Source organism: Haemaphysalis longicornis, unplaced genomic scaffold (assembly GCF_048455015.1).
Source record: "Haemaphysalis longicornis isolate Haplotype H1 unplaced genomic scaffold, Haemaphysalis longicornis Haplotype H1 scaffold_4, whole genome shotgun sequence".
Classification (NCBI taxonomy): Eukaryota; Metazoa; Arthropoda; class Arachnida; order Ixodida; family Ixodidae; genus Haemaphysalis; species Haemaphysalis longicornis.
In genome coordinates, this window is record NW_027526361.1 from 218,869,624 (window position 1) to 218,883,043 (window position 13,420).

Consider the following 13,420-nt stretch of genomic DNA (forward strand, 5'->3'; position numbering starts at 1 on the left):
GTTTAAAAAGGGTATGCTTTTATGGTACTCTTGAAGTTGCCAGGGTCAGTGATTGATGCGATGGAAGAGGGTAGGTGATTGCAGTCCGAGCTTGTTGTAGGCACAAATGAATTAAAATGAACATTTTTACGGCTGCTTGCAATTAAACTTTGAAGTGGTGATTGCTGTGGGATGAAATGAAGGATGGCGGGAAAAAAAGAGAGGTACTCAGTGAGTGCATGGTATGGTACAACTTGTGGAAGAGGCACAGGCACGATATTTTGCGGCGAAGTGATAGGCTAGGTAGATTTAAACTTGACTTCATATGAGTTACGCTTCCTGTGCGGGAATAGTTGTACAAAAGGATGCAAACGGCGCGATTTTGAATTGCTTCGAGGCTACTGATATGAATGTTTACGTGTAGTTCCCATACAGGTGATGAATATTCGAGCTTAAGTCGCCCAAATGTTTTATAGAGAAGAAGTTTCAGTTGTATGGGGGCAAGGGAGAAGTCACGGCGTAAATAGCAGAGAGTGCGGTTAACATTGCTTTTAATAAGATCAATGTGGGTCTGCCAGGAAAGGTTGTCAGAAATTGTAACGCGAAGGTACTTGTAAGAGCTAACTTTAGTAAGAAGGGAATTAAGTACGTAGTCAGTATAAATATTACATGTTCGACGTGAAACTCTCATTATTTTGCATTTAGTAACGTTAAGATTTATTAGCCAAGTATGGCAGCAAGATGAAACATTGTCTAAGTCACACTGAAGGGCAAGGTGGTCAGAAGGGGTTTTAATTTCGCGATAAATAACACAATTTTCTGCGAAAAGCTTTATAGAAGAAAAGATGTTATGTGGCAAGTGGTTAATGTAAATTAGGAAGGATAGTGGCCCAAGAACGGATCCTTGGGGGTCACCAGAGTTTACGGGTGAGAGGGGGGAGTTGGATTGATTAGCAGTTACAAATTGGAGCGGTTTGTTAGAAAGCATTTAATTTATTTTAATATGTTAGCATCAAGATTACGTTTGCTTAATTTTAGCAGTAGCAGTTCATGGCAACAGTGTCAAAAGCTTAAGCAAAGTCCAGGAAAATACGGTCAACAAGTGAAGAAGCCTCAGGGGCAAGAAATAGGTCATTAGTAAAGCAGAGAAGTTGGGTCTCACACGAGTACTTTTTCCGGAATCCATGCTGGTGTTCACTGAGGATGGATTTGTTTTTTAAAAACAGTGAATATGTGGGAATAGATGACGTGCTCCACGAGCTTACACGGTATACTTGTTAACAATATGGGCCTGTAATTGCGGGGGTTATAAACGTCACCTGATTTATGAAGAGAAACCACCTTTTCCGCTTTCCAGTCGCACGGAAGGGAATGACATTCGAAAGACTGCGTGAAAAGCTTACATCGAATCACCAACGGAGTCGAACCACCAACAATTCGGGGTGAATGCCCTCAACAGGTCGTGTGTCTGTTAATAGATGGAACTTTCATTGGGGACATGTAGTGGTGTTTGATAGTTGTGGGGTTGGGGATGCGGTCATGTACACTGCAAGAGTAGCGGCATCTGGATCGAGGGCTTAGTTTGGGAGGCGGGTTTGACGGCGCTGATGGACTATCTCATCGAATGCATTCAGCTGTGCTTTCTGTCGGATACTCGGGATGGGGGTGATGCTCATTGCTCTCAAAGCTTAATTGTTAATTGATTCAAGGGGTAGCCACGCTGACTTTGTGAGAAAGTAGAGTTTCTAGAACTAGAATCATGCGGGGAAGAAGAATGGCTCCGCCACGCATGCGGTCCATCTTGAATTGCGCACCCCCGACTTTTTGAGAAATGCGGCGAAACAGAGACAGGGATTCTGAAGCGTGAGGCTATTCTCCGCAAAACCAAGGCTGAGCAGTACGAGTGACTAATATCCAAGACCAACAGCCGCAGAGTGGACGCTGTTCGTATAGGCGTGTGTTGAATAAAAAGACCGAAAGCGGAGGTTGCCAATCCCCTACGGCCTGGTGTGTTGGCTGCATGAGAAATAGTTTTCCATAGGAGAGAGCGGAAGACCAAAATACCGGCACCAATATTTCGTGTCATGATTCCGTATTTTCAAAGGTGCCTGGTCTCAAGAGTCTTTCGGGCTGGAAATTTGGACGCGAATGTCCTGGTAAACAAACCAAGGGTATTGTCGTCCCCAATGATAATACTATATACGTGTGGAACAGCACCGAATGACTAGGCAAAGTATATCGTGGCCATGTTAAAAACAAGGAAGTCAGAACACATATCTGAGGCACCGCACAGCGGTGCTGGTAGGAACCGACAGGAGATACTTGCTGGGAGAAGTCTACCGAAGGGGAAAGATCGTAAGCTACCCATTACACTAAAACTGCCAGAATAAAGACCATTGCTATACAAATAGGGAATCATAAAACAATATAAGGGAAGTATTGAATGAAGACGGAAATACGGTAGGCATTGATGAATGCCAGGATGACAAAGGGGAAAATGTGGTACGTCATTTATTCTTCTTCGAATATACATTTTCAAATGTTTTAAAGAAGGAATGAAACGTTCGCAATTTTTGGTATTTTTCTATTCGTGTTTTGAACTTTTTTGCCTACTCTCTTTCCGTATTCATCTGCTTTTGAGGGAGATGTATAAGATGCACATTGCTGATTCTGTCAGATGATTTGTGATAATTTTTTTTTTCATTTTTATAGTTTCTTGTTTTTCAAATTTTTGTCCGGTTAATTATCTCTGTTTACGCTATTATGATAAATAAAGCTGTTACTTCTACCAAATTCGCTTATTTGTGGAAATAGAGGGCTTGAATTTTTTATTTGTATTTCCACGTTCTATGGGAAACTTTTTTTCTTCCAGTTTGGGGGAAACATACAAAATGTGGATGTTTGATTTTTCCAAACGTTTTTGCGGGCATTTTGCCGTTTCTGTTTTGTTGTTTGGTCATAATTGTGTCCGAATAATTATCTCTATTCACGCTTTTAGAACGATTATTTAAAAGAGCAACTTCCGCAAAACCTTCAGTTTTTTAAATGCAGAAAATTACGGGAATCACCATTTGCCATGTTCACTCTTTTTTCACATTTTGAACGTTTCTTAAGGACTTCGTTCATTTCTCGTTTTTTTTAGAAAACGGACATGGGGCATATTTTCTATTTGATCAGATGACTTTCGTGAAAAGTTTCTTTTTCTCTTTTTGGTATTTCTCAGTTTTTCAAAATTCTATCTGTCCAATTATCTCCATTTACAATGTAAAACAATGAAAGGTGTTACTTTCAAGAAATCTTTATTTTTTTGGAAATGCAGGATGTTCCGCGGTCATGGCTGTGGTGACACCAGGCAAAGAACGTTACTTATTAAAACACAGGTACCACTACAGACACAAAATGTCTACCGAGGACGCAATTAAAAAAGGATTAGCCGAAAAGTTCTTCGAAGAATGTGCTAACAATATTTCGTGAATACAAATGGGTATTGCCGAAGTTCACAGCAAGCAATTGCGAATGCCATCAAATAATTCGACTGATATACCTAACGCACCCGTACATAGGGCAGCACTACTGCCAAAACGCGTGCAGGTTTTGGATTCGTTTGGACTCATAATGTCGGAAAAACGTGACTTTATTTTTCTGTTGTCCCTCATGAGGTATACAGCAAATTTCTACGAGTTGCTTCCTCTAAAAACCGGAGTTGTGAAATAGCTAGAAAATACTGACCGAAATTTTCGCTTCACGAAGGCGTGCTTAGAGAAGTATGTAAGAAAAAAACGAAATACCCAGATATTTTGTGATGATATGTGATGGATTACTACTCAGTTTTTCAAGCCCATGCAAGTTAGTAGCGTATGCCGGAATTTCAGTTTCCTCGTCAAAAATTATCCAATATTGCATGTCTCTGAACTTTTCTGGGGACTTCTATTTTGGCTGCATTTATTCAATTTTGATCAAGCTCGTTTCAACCACACCATTCTGGGTAGAGTTGTTTAGAAAACGGCAGAGATAAACAGTAGCTCTATTATCACATAACATCACAATATATGTGGTACTTGCAAAAAAAAAACGCCAACATTCAGACAATATTTAGTAAAGAGGTTGTAGCACGCAAACTTAGAAGAAGTTCGCCGCAATTTCTATTCCAATACTAACAAAAATTTGCAAGACATTCCAAAAACAATTATAAAATAAAATGGCCTCAGCAGAATGTAGCAAAACACACAAAAGGAAACAATTTCCCATGTTGAAACAAACGCCAACGTAAGAAGTGTTGTTGTGTCTGTCCGAATGTTTACCAGGTTACCAAAAATTGCCAAAAAGTACATCCGCGTTCAAGATTTTAACACGAAATGCTCCAAGAAGGTCTTCAATGCCGTGCCTTCCTCAGGACGAAATTGTCGTGAATTCCAAATAATTCCTCATTTGCGGTACTCTCACCCAAAATAAGTTGTTCTGAGCAGAATATTGATTTCGGTTCTTTCTGAGTATGGGGGTGCACCGTATAAAAACTATACCATCTAAACAAATTCAAAACTGATGTGCCGAGCTGCACGCGCCAGCACAGAACCACGCCTGTATGTGTGGCTCCACAAAAATCGCTTGCAGTCGCGTAACTTCACCGGCCGAACCTTTAAGAAGCCACGAAACGGGTGTGTAAACTCCCGAGGACCTTCAGCAACACCGGCAACTGGAAACTGACCACCCAAGAACCTGCAAGTTCGAGATTTCACCCAAGCCACGCCGCACCCTGAGCTAAGCCTAACGGGCCAACCAAGCGTGGCCCCGGGTTCCACGGGCACGCGCCGGCTCGTGGTTCCTATAGGTGCTCAAACTGCGCGCGCTCCGCGATTCGACCTCATCGACGCTACAACCCGCCAGACTCCTTCGTGAGGCCACTTCCACTGGACAGAACAGCGGAGTCACTGGTATGCCCTCGCCACAGATAAGATATCGCCGCACTACTACCCAGGCCGCATGGAGCAGTCGTGCCCCGACGGCCAATGACATCGCTGATACCAGGCCATGGATCACACCCTCTAAAAGTACGCCGAGCCGACCTCCACCTGAAACAATAATCTTCAAGCCCTTAGACGGCCTGAATCTCTCGGAAACGACGACTACTCAAGTAGGTCTCGCCATCACATCAGCCGCAGACCTCACAGCAGAAGAAAACTCCCAGACTTACATCAAAATCCGCCCGCAACAAAACTTACTCGCCGTAGACAACTCCTGCCCCACCGCAGTCCGAAAGCTCCTCGAAATCACGGAAATTTCTCTCGGGGGAAGAAAACACACCGTACAGACCTACCTTGCAACTCGAGCAGACCAAGTCAAGGGAGTTATCCACGGCGTCTCCGGCTATACAAGCCAAGAGCTCATGACATGCCTTCACGCAGGACACCGAAAAATACTTCACGCCCGCATGATGGGACAAAGCAACAGCGCAGTGATCACCTTCGAAGGTGTGTACCCCCCACGCCACATAACAGTCCACAGGGCGGTGACTCGTGTCCATCCTTACCGGCCGCGCAGTACACTATGCCTCAACTGCTTGGAAATAGGCCACAAGACCGAAGTGTGTCCTCGGAAGCACACGCACCGCTACTGCAATGTTTGCAGCACCCCCCTCGCTATCGACCCTGAAGACGAAGAACCGCACAAGTGTGTACCCCACTGCATCAACTGTGACGGGGATCATGCCCCCACCGACCCCAAATGCCCGTCACGACTTCAAGCGGATGAAGACCTCGCTGAAAGCATGCAGGCTCGTCAACAACGAGCCGCCCGTCTTCGCCAACGGCCAAACAAATACCCACCGCCACCTCCATTGGACGACGCCAACTTCCCACATTTGCAAAACCGCTTCAGCGCACTCCGGAAATCCACCAGCCAAGATCGCTCCCAATCGGCACGCCGGTCTTCAAGCAGAGGTCGCAGCAAGGAACGCTCCGCAACGCTGCAACAGCGCCACAAGACTCCCAACAAGGAACGAGAGGAATCTGTGACTCGGCCAACTCCAGCCAAGAGGCGCCTCCTTGCCTCAAAGACCAGAAGCGACAGCTAAACCAGGGTAAGTGACCCACGCCTCCCAGCCCATCACACACACCATTCCCACACGCCATCATACAGGGAAATTATTACGCAAACCGAAATGAATCCAATGACTACAGCAACAACACAACCACCTGCAGGAACGGCTGTCCCAGCAACCAATCTCGCACCACCCACTTCTCCGCATATGAATCTCGAGGACATAATACGGCAACAGCAACAAGAAATCGAAAATCTCCGAACTAACTATCAGGCCCAAATAGACAGTTTACAGTCTACAATCGTTGCCTTAACGGCTCAGATGAACCGCATGGAACAACTACTCACTAGCCTGACCACCAAACGCCTGTCTCCAGATGAAATGCCACTAGCAACGAAGGTACTTGTCCAAAGCTCAAGCACACCAGAAACCAATGACACTGATTATGACCTATAATTCTCAGCAAGCTAGGAACATACTAATTTGGCAATGGAATTGCCGAAGCTTAAAACGCAAAAAGGCTGACTTCAGATGTCACATACAAAATGCCGGACAACAGCCTGATATCATCCTCATCCAAGAAGCCCACGGATGTCATACCATCCCGGACTACACCACCTTCAGCAGTCCCAGCATCACTCACACCAAACGTCGCACTCAACAGAGCACAACTCCTGTACTCACCCTAACTTTGGTCCACAACAGCATCCCAGCCATCCAGATCGACACCTCTGAATGGAACACCGACACACAGGAAACGGTGGCCATACAATGCCAACCTACGAGTACGATAGCACCCCTGACAGTAATTAATACATACTGGAAACCAGGCAGGGACATCGGATCGGTCGATTGGGTCAAAAGAGTGGCACACGACCACAAACATAGCCACCTGGTCGTTGCTGGAGATTTTAATAGCCGCCACACAGCGTGGGGCTATACGGATTCAAGTCCACGAGGCCGCAAACTACAAGAAGTAACCACACAAGCAAAACTGACACTACTTAACGATATCCTGCAACCCACCCGTATTGGAAATAGCGTTGAAAGAAATGCAATGCCAGACCTTGCATGGACCAATCAACCCAAGTATGCACAGTGGTACAACACCCAAGAGAACCTGGCCAGTGACCATCACATCGTTGCTATTGAGTTAGCGCCCTTACGGCCAAAACAATGCAGCCGACGGACCAAATTCCAAATGGGCACCATCGCCCTTACGGCTTGGGACAAGGTCCGAGCCCTGCTTCAGGAATCGGAGCCACCAGTCAACCAAGAGGAATGGAGCAAACAGATCCACCAAGCCGTACGCAAGCACACCACAGAGCTCACGACGACACGAGAACAGCCGACCGTTGACAATCATCTCCTCGCACTATGGGACCGGCGGCTTAGCCTGAGAAAAAAACTGCACAGAAACAAGGACAACAAAAAACTACGCCGACAACTTCAGGAACTCTCCGACGAAATTCAGAAATATTCGCAACAGCTCATCAATGACAAATGGGTGCAATTGTGCGATAGTATGAATGGTCGCCTCCATACAAGCAAAGTTTGGCGCATCCTTAACAGCCTACTAGGCAATAAGAAAACAAGCCACACCATTCAAAAGCTCAAGCTCCACACAAAAATGACTAACGATGACCTAGCTGAGCTTCTGCTGGATCATTTTTTCCCTCACACCACTACAGTGTCTACTAACAAGTGCCCGAAGACGTCACTCCCACAACCATCAACTACGGACATTGATCAACCATTCACAATTCATGAACTGCAAAACGCCCTACAAAGCATCCGAAGAAATACAGCTCCTGGACCAGACCAAATTTCGTATAAAATGCTGCAGAACCTACCATACAACCACTTAGAAGCCCTCCTAGGTTACATAAACCAAGCCTGGGAAAGTGGCCAAATCCCTATGGCGTGGAAAACGGCACATGTAGTTGCTATTCCTAAACACGGTAAATCACCTGATGACTTTAAGAATTTGCGCCCCATTTCCCTTACCTCCTGCATAGGCAAACTCATGGAAAAGATGGTTCAGACCCGCATTGAATGGGCTCTAGAAGAAAACCAGGCTTTTAGTTATACGATGACCGGTTTTCGCCGACATGTCTCTGCCCAAGACACCATACTGCGCATTCATAGAGACATAGTGGAAGTGAAGAGCACTGCCCAAACTCGTACCATAGTCGGGATCGATATAAAGAAAGCTTTCGATACCGTCGCTCACGAGCCAATACTCGAAAAAGCAAAACGCAACAAATTAGGACCCAGAACTATCCAGTATCTTAGAGATTTCCTCACTAACCGGCTCGTCAAAATCAAAGTAGAAGACCACATCAGTAATGCCCGCAAACTTACAGCAGGAGTGCCCCAAGGAGCCATACTTTCTCCAACTCTGTTTAACCTGGCCATGAGCGATCTTCCACCCCTTCTGAATGATATCCCGGGACTAAAACATTCCATCTATGCCGATGATATTACCCTTTGGTGTCACACGGGCTCTCCTGGCACTCAAGAAGAGACGCTGCAGCGAGGCATAGACGTAGTAACTCAATACACGGCCTCTATTGGACTGGTGTGCTCTCCTGAGAAGACAGAATACACGGTAGTCATCAACTCCCGCAAGGCTCACGCAAACGATATCCGGGGACTCATCAGGCTACACCTAAACGGCAAAGAAATTCCGCGAAAACACTCCATACGGATCCTCGGCTTTCACATAGATCAGCACGGCACAGGTACAACCTGGCTGAAAACCATCACTACTCAAGCGAACCAGATCCTCCACATGATAAATAGGGTGTCCCGCAGCAAGTATGGTTTAAAGGAACATGAAGGTCGCAAGGTGGTGGAAGCTCTCCTTATCTCACGGATCATGTACGGCCTTCCTTACTACTATCTGACAAAAACTCAGCACACAGAACCCGAAGTAATTCTCCGCAACGCAACCCGTATCATAACAGGCACCCCAAGATTCACCCAAAATGACCTATTATATGCCACAGGCGCGCTGAATACACTCAGTGATAAGATTGACACGCACCACCTCGCCCAAACCCAAAGACTACAAACGTCGCCCCAAGGTCGTCTCATCCTCCTTGATCTGGGCCACAACATCTCGCAGCTCCAGCATATTCCACCAGAGCCGCCACCATGGTCATGTCCAGCCAACATAACCTTGAAGCCCATACCCAAAAATATGGGTCCAGACCAGGCAAGTCGCCGCGCTGACAGGGCAAACCACTACAACAGGAAGACATTTTCCCCAGGAACTACGGTCATTTACACCGACGCTGCGTACAACAAAGACACCAAAATCGGAACGACAGCTTTTCATAGCGACGTCCTCTCCGCAGTAGCCAAGTACGCCCCCGCACCGTCGTCGACATCTCTGGAGCTTCAGGCTATTGTAAACGCCATAGAAGCACACCAAGATCAAACAGAACTGGTAATCATCACGGACAGCAAATCAGCAATTCGCAATCTACGGGAGAATCACATGCACCCCCACATGCGCTACACACTCGCCAGCATCACACGTAACCACCCCGAGCTTCATACCACTGTGATATGGGTCCCTGGACACGCAGGTGTAAAGGGGAATGAGAAGGCCCATGCCTTAGCCCGAGCTGCTCTCTTTGATCCGGGCACCCCAATACCCTGGCCTCGCTTCTATGACCCAAAAGAGCACCGCCGAGAAATGCATCAGACTCGTAGAAAGTACTTACGGGACGTCAGAGATCAGAGAACCACCCTTCCCTACCCCCGAAAATTCGCCCGCCCTGACGCTGTTCTCATTCGACGTGCACAAACGGGCACGCTACCAACACAACACATACAACACTACATAGACGGGCTTCCAGGCACACCAAAATGCTCACACTGCGACCAATACCCCAACAATGAACACACCCTCTGGACATGCCCAAACATACAAAGCACCCTGAGATCTTCCCTGCAACCAATTCCTGCCACAAAGCGCCCTACTTGCTGGGAGGCATGGGTCACACCCCCTAAGGAGCTTGAAGAGCTCTATTGGACCACGCTGGTGCACCACGTTAAAAACACGCCAGGACTATAGATAGCCAGGACTATAGTCCCTGCAACCTAACCAAGAAGCCGAGCAGTCCTTTGGACACAGGCTTCAAAATAAAGTTTATCTCTCTCTCTCTCTCCTATGATAAAAGCTCTATGCAAGATGCTGTTCCATTTCTTTTCACTTGCAGCTCATACATTGCGAGAAATGTTTGCGCCCTTACACCCACAGGTTTCTGCACTTAACACAGCGCCTCACATGCTCATGTACCTCCTTGACCATCCAAAGCGGGAACAGTTCGACCTAAGCCACCTGCGCCACGTTACCAGCGCTGGAGACTACATCAGTGAAACTGTTTCCACCAGGCTCTTCAAGGAATTGAAGCTTAAGAGCTTTATTCAAAGTGAGTTCGAAGTTTCTTTCATTCCGTTCGCAATTAATGGGGCATGTCACAAAGCTTGCATTGATCCACGTCATTCTTTAACCGAGCAAGCGACAGCCAAGAACGAAAAAAAATCTGGCCATCTAAGCCCTCTCATTATTGCGGGAATGGAACGCCTGAACTTTCAATTGTAGAAAAAGACGCCGTCATTGTGTGCATCGGCGTGTTCGACATACGATATCGATGTACAACTTTAGACTCATTTGCCTGATACAACGCATCGGCAAAATTTTCAGAGCAAGGATCGGGCAGAAGGCACTGCATTCGTCCGATGTGGTAGTATCCACTTATTTTCTTGTTATCGTCATCGTCGTTCTTTTGAACCTCGTGACCTTTATTTGTACCCTTTATTTTTCTTCGTCCTACTATGAAGAAAAGGTTTCGGCAATCGCTTTGGTTCACCCTACATGTGCTCCACTAGCGAGAACGCTCGTTCTTACGTATTTTACTTCTGTTTATTTTATGCACAAATGTATCCTGTTGTGCGGTTTACATGTCTCTAAAGACCGCTTCCAAGTCGAGACCCCAATCCATTCGATGGGGGTTGGTTAGACAGATAAGTCGTTTATGCACTTATATCTGCATACGTGCTTCGAAGGCAAAATGCCAGCTCGTACTTAATAAACACTTTTTGCTGCTTCATCGTTATTACGTTTCATCGCTCGCTTTCGTTTTTTAAGGCGCGAATTACTCAAACGGCCTTGTTTCCTACTACACCGTATTTGTGCGTCTTTCTTTGCGTATCAGCGTCTTACGGCGGGAATCATGCAAGCAAGCAGATTTCCGATGCCACTGCTTCCTTTGAAATATGGTTCTGCGCGAATGGTTTATCCTCTTCTTGTCGCGTCTCGTCACGATATCGTGTCCCGCGGGTAGCACTATTCAACATATTTTACGTTTTATTTCATAGCGTCGTGCATTTTGTGAAGCTCGGGTATATTATCACATTACACCCTTGTTATGCAGCGAAAAGATAACCCAGAGCACAGCAGTGAATTTTGTGAATGGGATAAAAAAAACTGATGAAGCAGTAATAGAGATTGAAACCGAATAAAATATTGCCTTTTTGAAAAACAGGCGTTGCCCTTGCAAGAATATTTTAAGGTACTCACGGTTAGCAGGAACGACCGCAAACACATGTGCCTGTGACAACCCTATTCCGCGATATTGGCCCAGCGTGTATTTCTTTGTGCGCGGAAACTAACTGCGTTAATTGTGCGTAAACAACAATACCGTTAGCGTATTAGGTCCTCCGCATTCGCTATACGGGCATGCAGATATTATCATATAAATCACTGAAGCAAAGCATTTTTCAAGAATCACCAAAATATGTCGCCTGTGGGGACGTCGTAACTTTCGGGTACACTTTCTGCTAAAGGGACAGATAGGTGGGCTTCAGTTTGAATGTTTGTTACTGTTGAAATTTCCTGGTCTCCGTGGTTATGTTTTGTTGCGTATGGTTTAGTTTGCAGAGAAAGTATGGCCGTTTCACGCAGATATCTTAAAAACTATCCAGCCCAAAACGATCCTCCCCTCTTGATAATTCATATTTATTTTTCTCATTTCAGAATAGTATCCTTCAGACATTTTGTAACCCGCATGTTGAATGATCTGCCGGATTTTTTTTCTTGAATTTCTACAGTGTACGGGCAGAATGAAACTGGAATAATTTCTGCAGGCCTTTACGATGCGCCGCCAAAGTTCACGTCTGTTGGGCGTCTTGCACTTGGCATTGAAGCGATGGTAAGGCAATTGGTAAAGATGTGTTGCTCGTCTTAGGGACAATTTGGTGCTTTCTTAACAGGGCTCGCACTGGCAGTTTTAATTGGTATAAACACGACACTGCCGGTATAACTTGTGTTTGTGTAAATCCTCGTGAAGGTGGAAAGAAAGATAAGACAGAAAGCGTCTGGTGAGATGGCAGGGGTAAGAATAAGAATTATTGAATCGAGCATATTTCTCTAGCACCCAAATCTTACGCAAGCGGAATCGTACTCCTACTGCACGCTCCACTGCACCGAGTGCAGTGATATTGCGTTCAGGATATTGTTGCTTTTATTTGTTTCACATACGAGTATGAAAGTTTCTTTCTCAAGGAAGACATGTTGTTACTCTCGGAAACGTGTTCCCTTTTCGTACCTGTTCAGCTGCTTTCTATTTGTTAAATTTTTTTTCATTGTGTGTAAGCATACCTTTTTAGTTACAATGTTTACTTTATGAATGGTAATCTGCAACGTTCAAATTCAAAAATACAATTAGTAGCCGAGCAAAATGATATAAAGGGTGACTGACTTTCCCTGTTTAATTAATAGCTGAAAGAGCGGTCCTTTTTTAGCTCTTTAGATAAGGCCATCATCTTACCCCCAGATGAGCAATTAAGCCACATCACGCCGTCACGCACTTGCTCGTTCTGACGTCCATTTGTCTTAAATCAATAACTCCTACCTGCCATTAAAAATTGCAAGGAACGTTGTGCGGAACTAAAACAGAAAAAAAAACAGAATGAGTTCTCCAAAATGCGCACTTTGCAACATAAGTTAGCAAGACCTTACTCCTTTTATACATTGTGTGATGGAGTTTGCCCAATTCCTAACACGCCAATTATAAAAGTCCTAGGGAAAGACTGCAGTGTTTGCTTTTTTATAAACTGGCAGGTATTACACGTGCGAATCCCACTATGCACTGTTCAAAAACTCGACATTCCCATTCAGCCCATTTAACTCTGCGGGACCTGCATGCCTCTGTCCAGCGGTTGTGCGTTCCTTCATTAAAACCTGAGGGTGAGCTTTACCGTTCGGAGCTAAAGCTGCATTTTCTCAATTTATCGAAAGAGGCTTTTACGATTCTTAATACAGAATTACGATTTTACGATTCTTAATACAGAATACGATTCTTATTATACAGAAAATTTTGCGGAAAG

General features: G+C 45.3%; 1 protein-coding gene across 3 annotated transcripts in view; it reads left to right on the plus strand.

Annotated features, from left to right (window-relative positions):
* The window catches only part of LOC144178067 (uncharacterized), a 103,011-nt gene that overhangs the window by 59,308 nt on the left and 30,283 nt on the right, over positions 1 to 13,420 (plus strand). For 2 of the 3 annotated variants that reach the window (XM_077705594.1, XM_077705595.1), the window contains 2 exons: positions 10,290 to 10,461; positions 12,143 to 12,243. The exons of the other annotated variant lie outside the window; for it this stretch is intronic. In XM_077705594.1, coding sequence (XP_077561720.1) covers positions 10,290 to 10,461; positions 12,143 to 12,243 — 273 coding nt within the window. The remainder of the gene's footprint in view (positions 1 to 10,289; positions 10,462 to 12,142; positions 12,244 to 13,420) is intronic. 3 annotated transcript variants of the gene reach the window in all.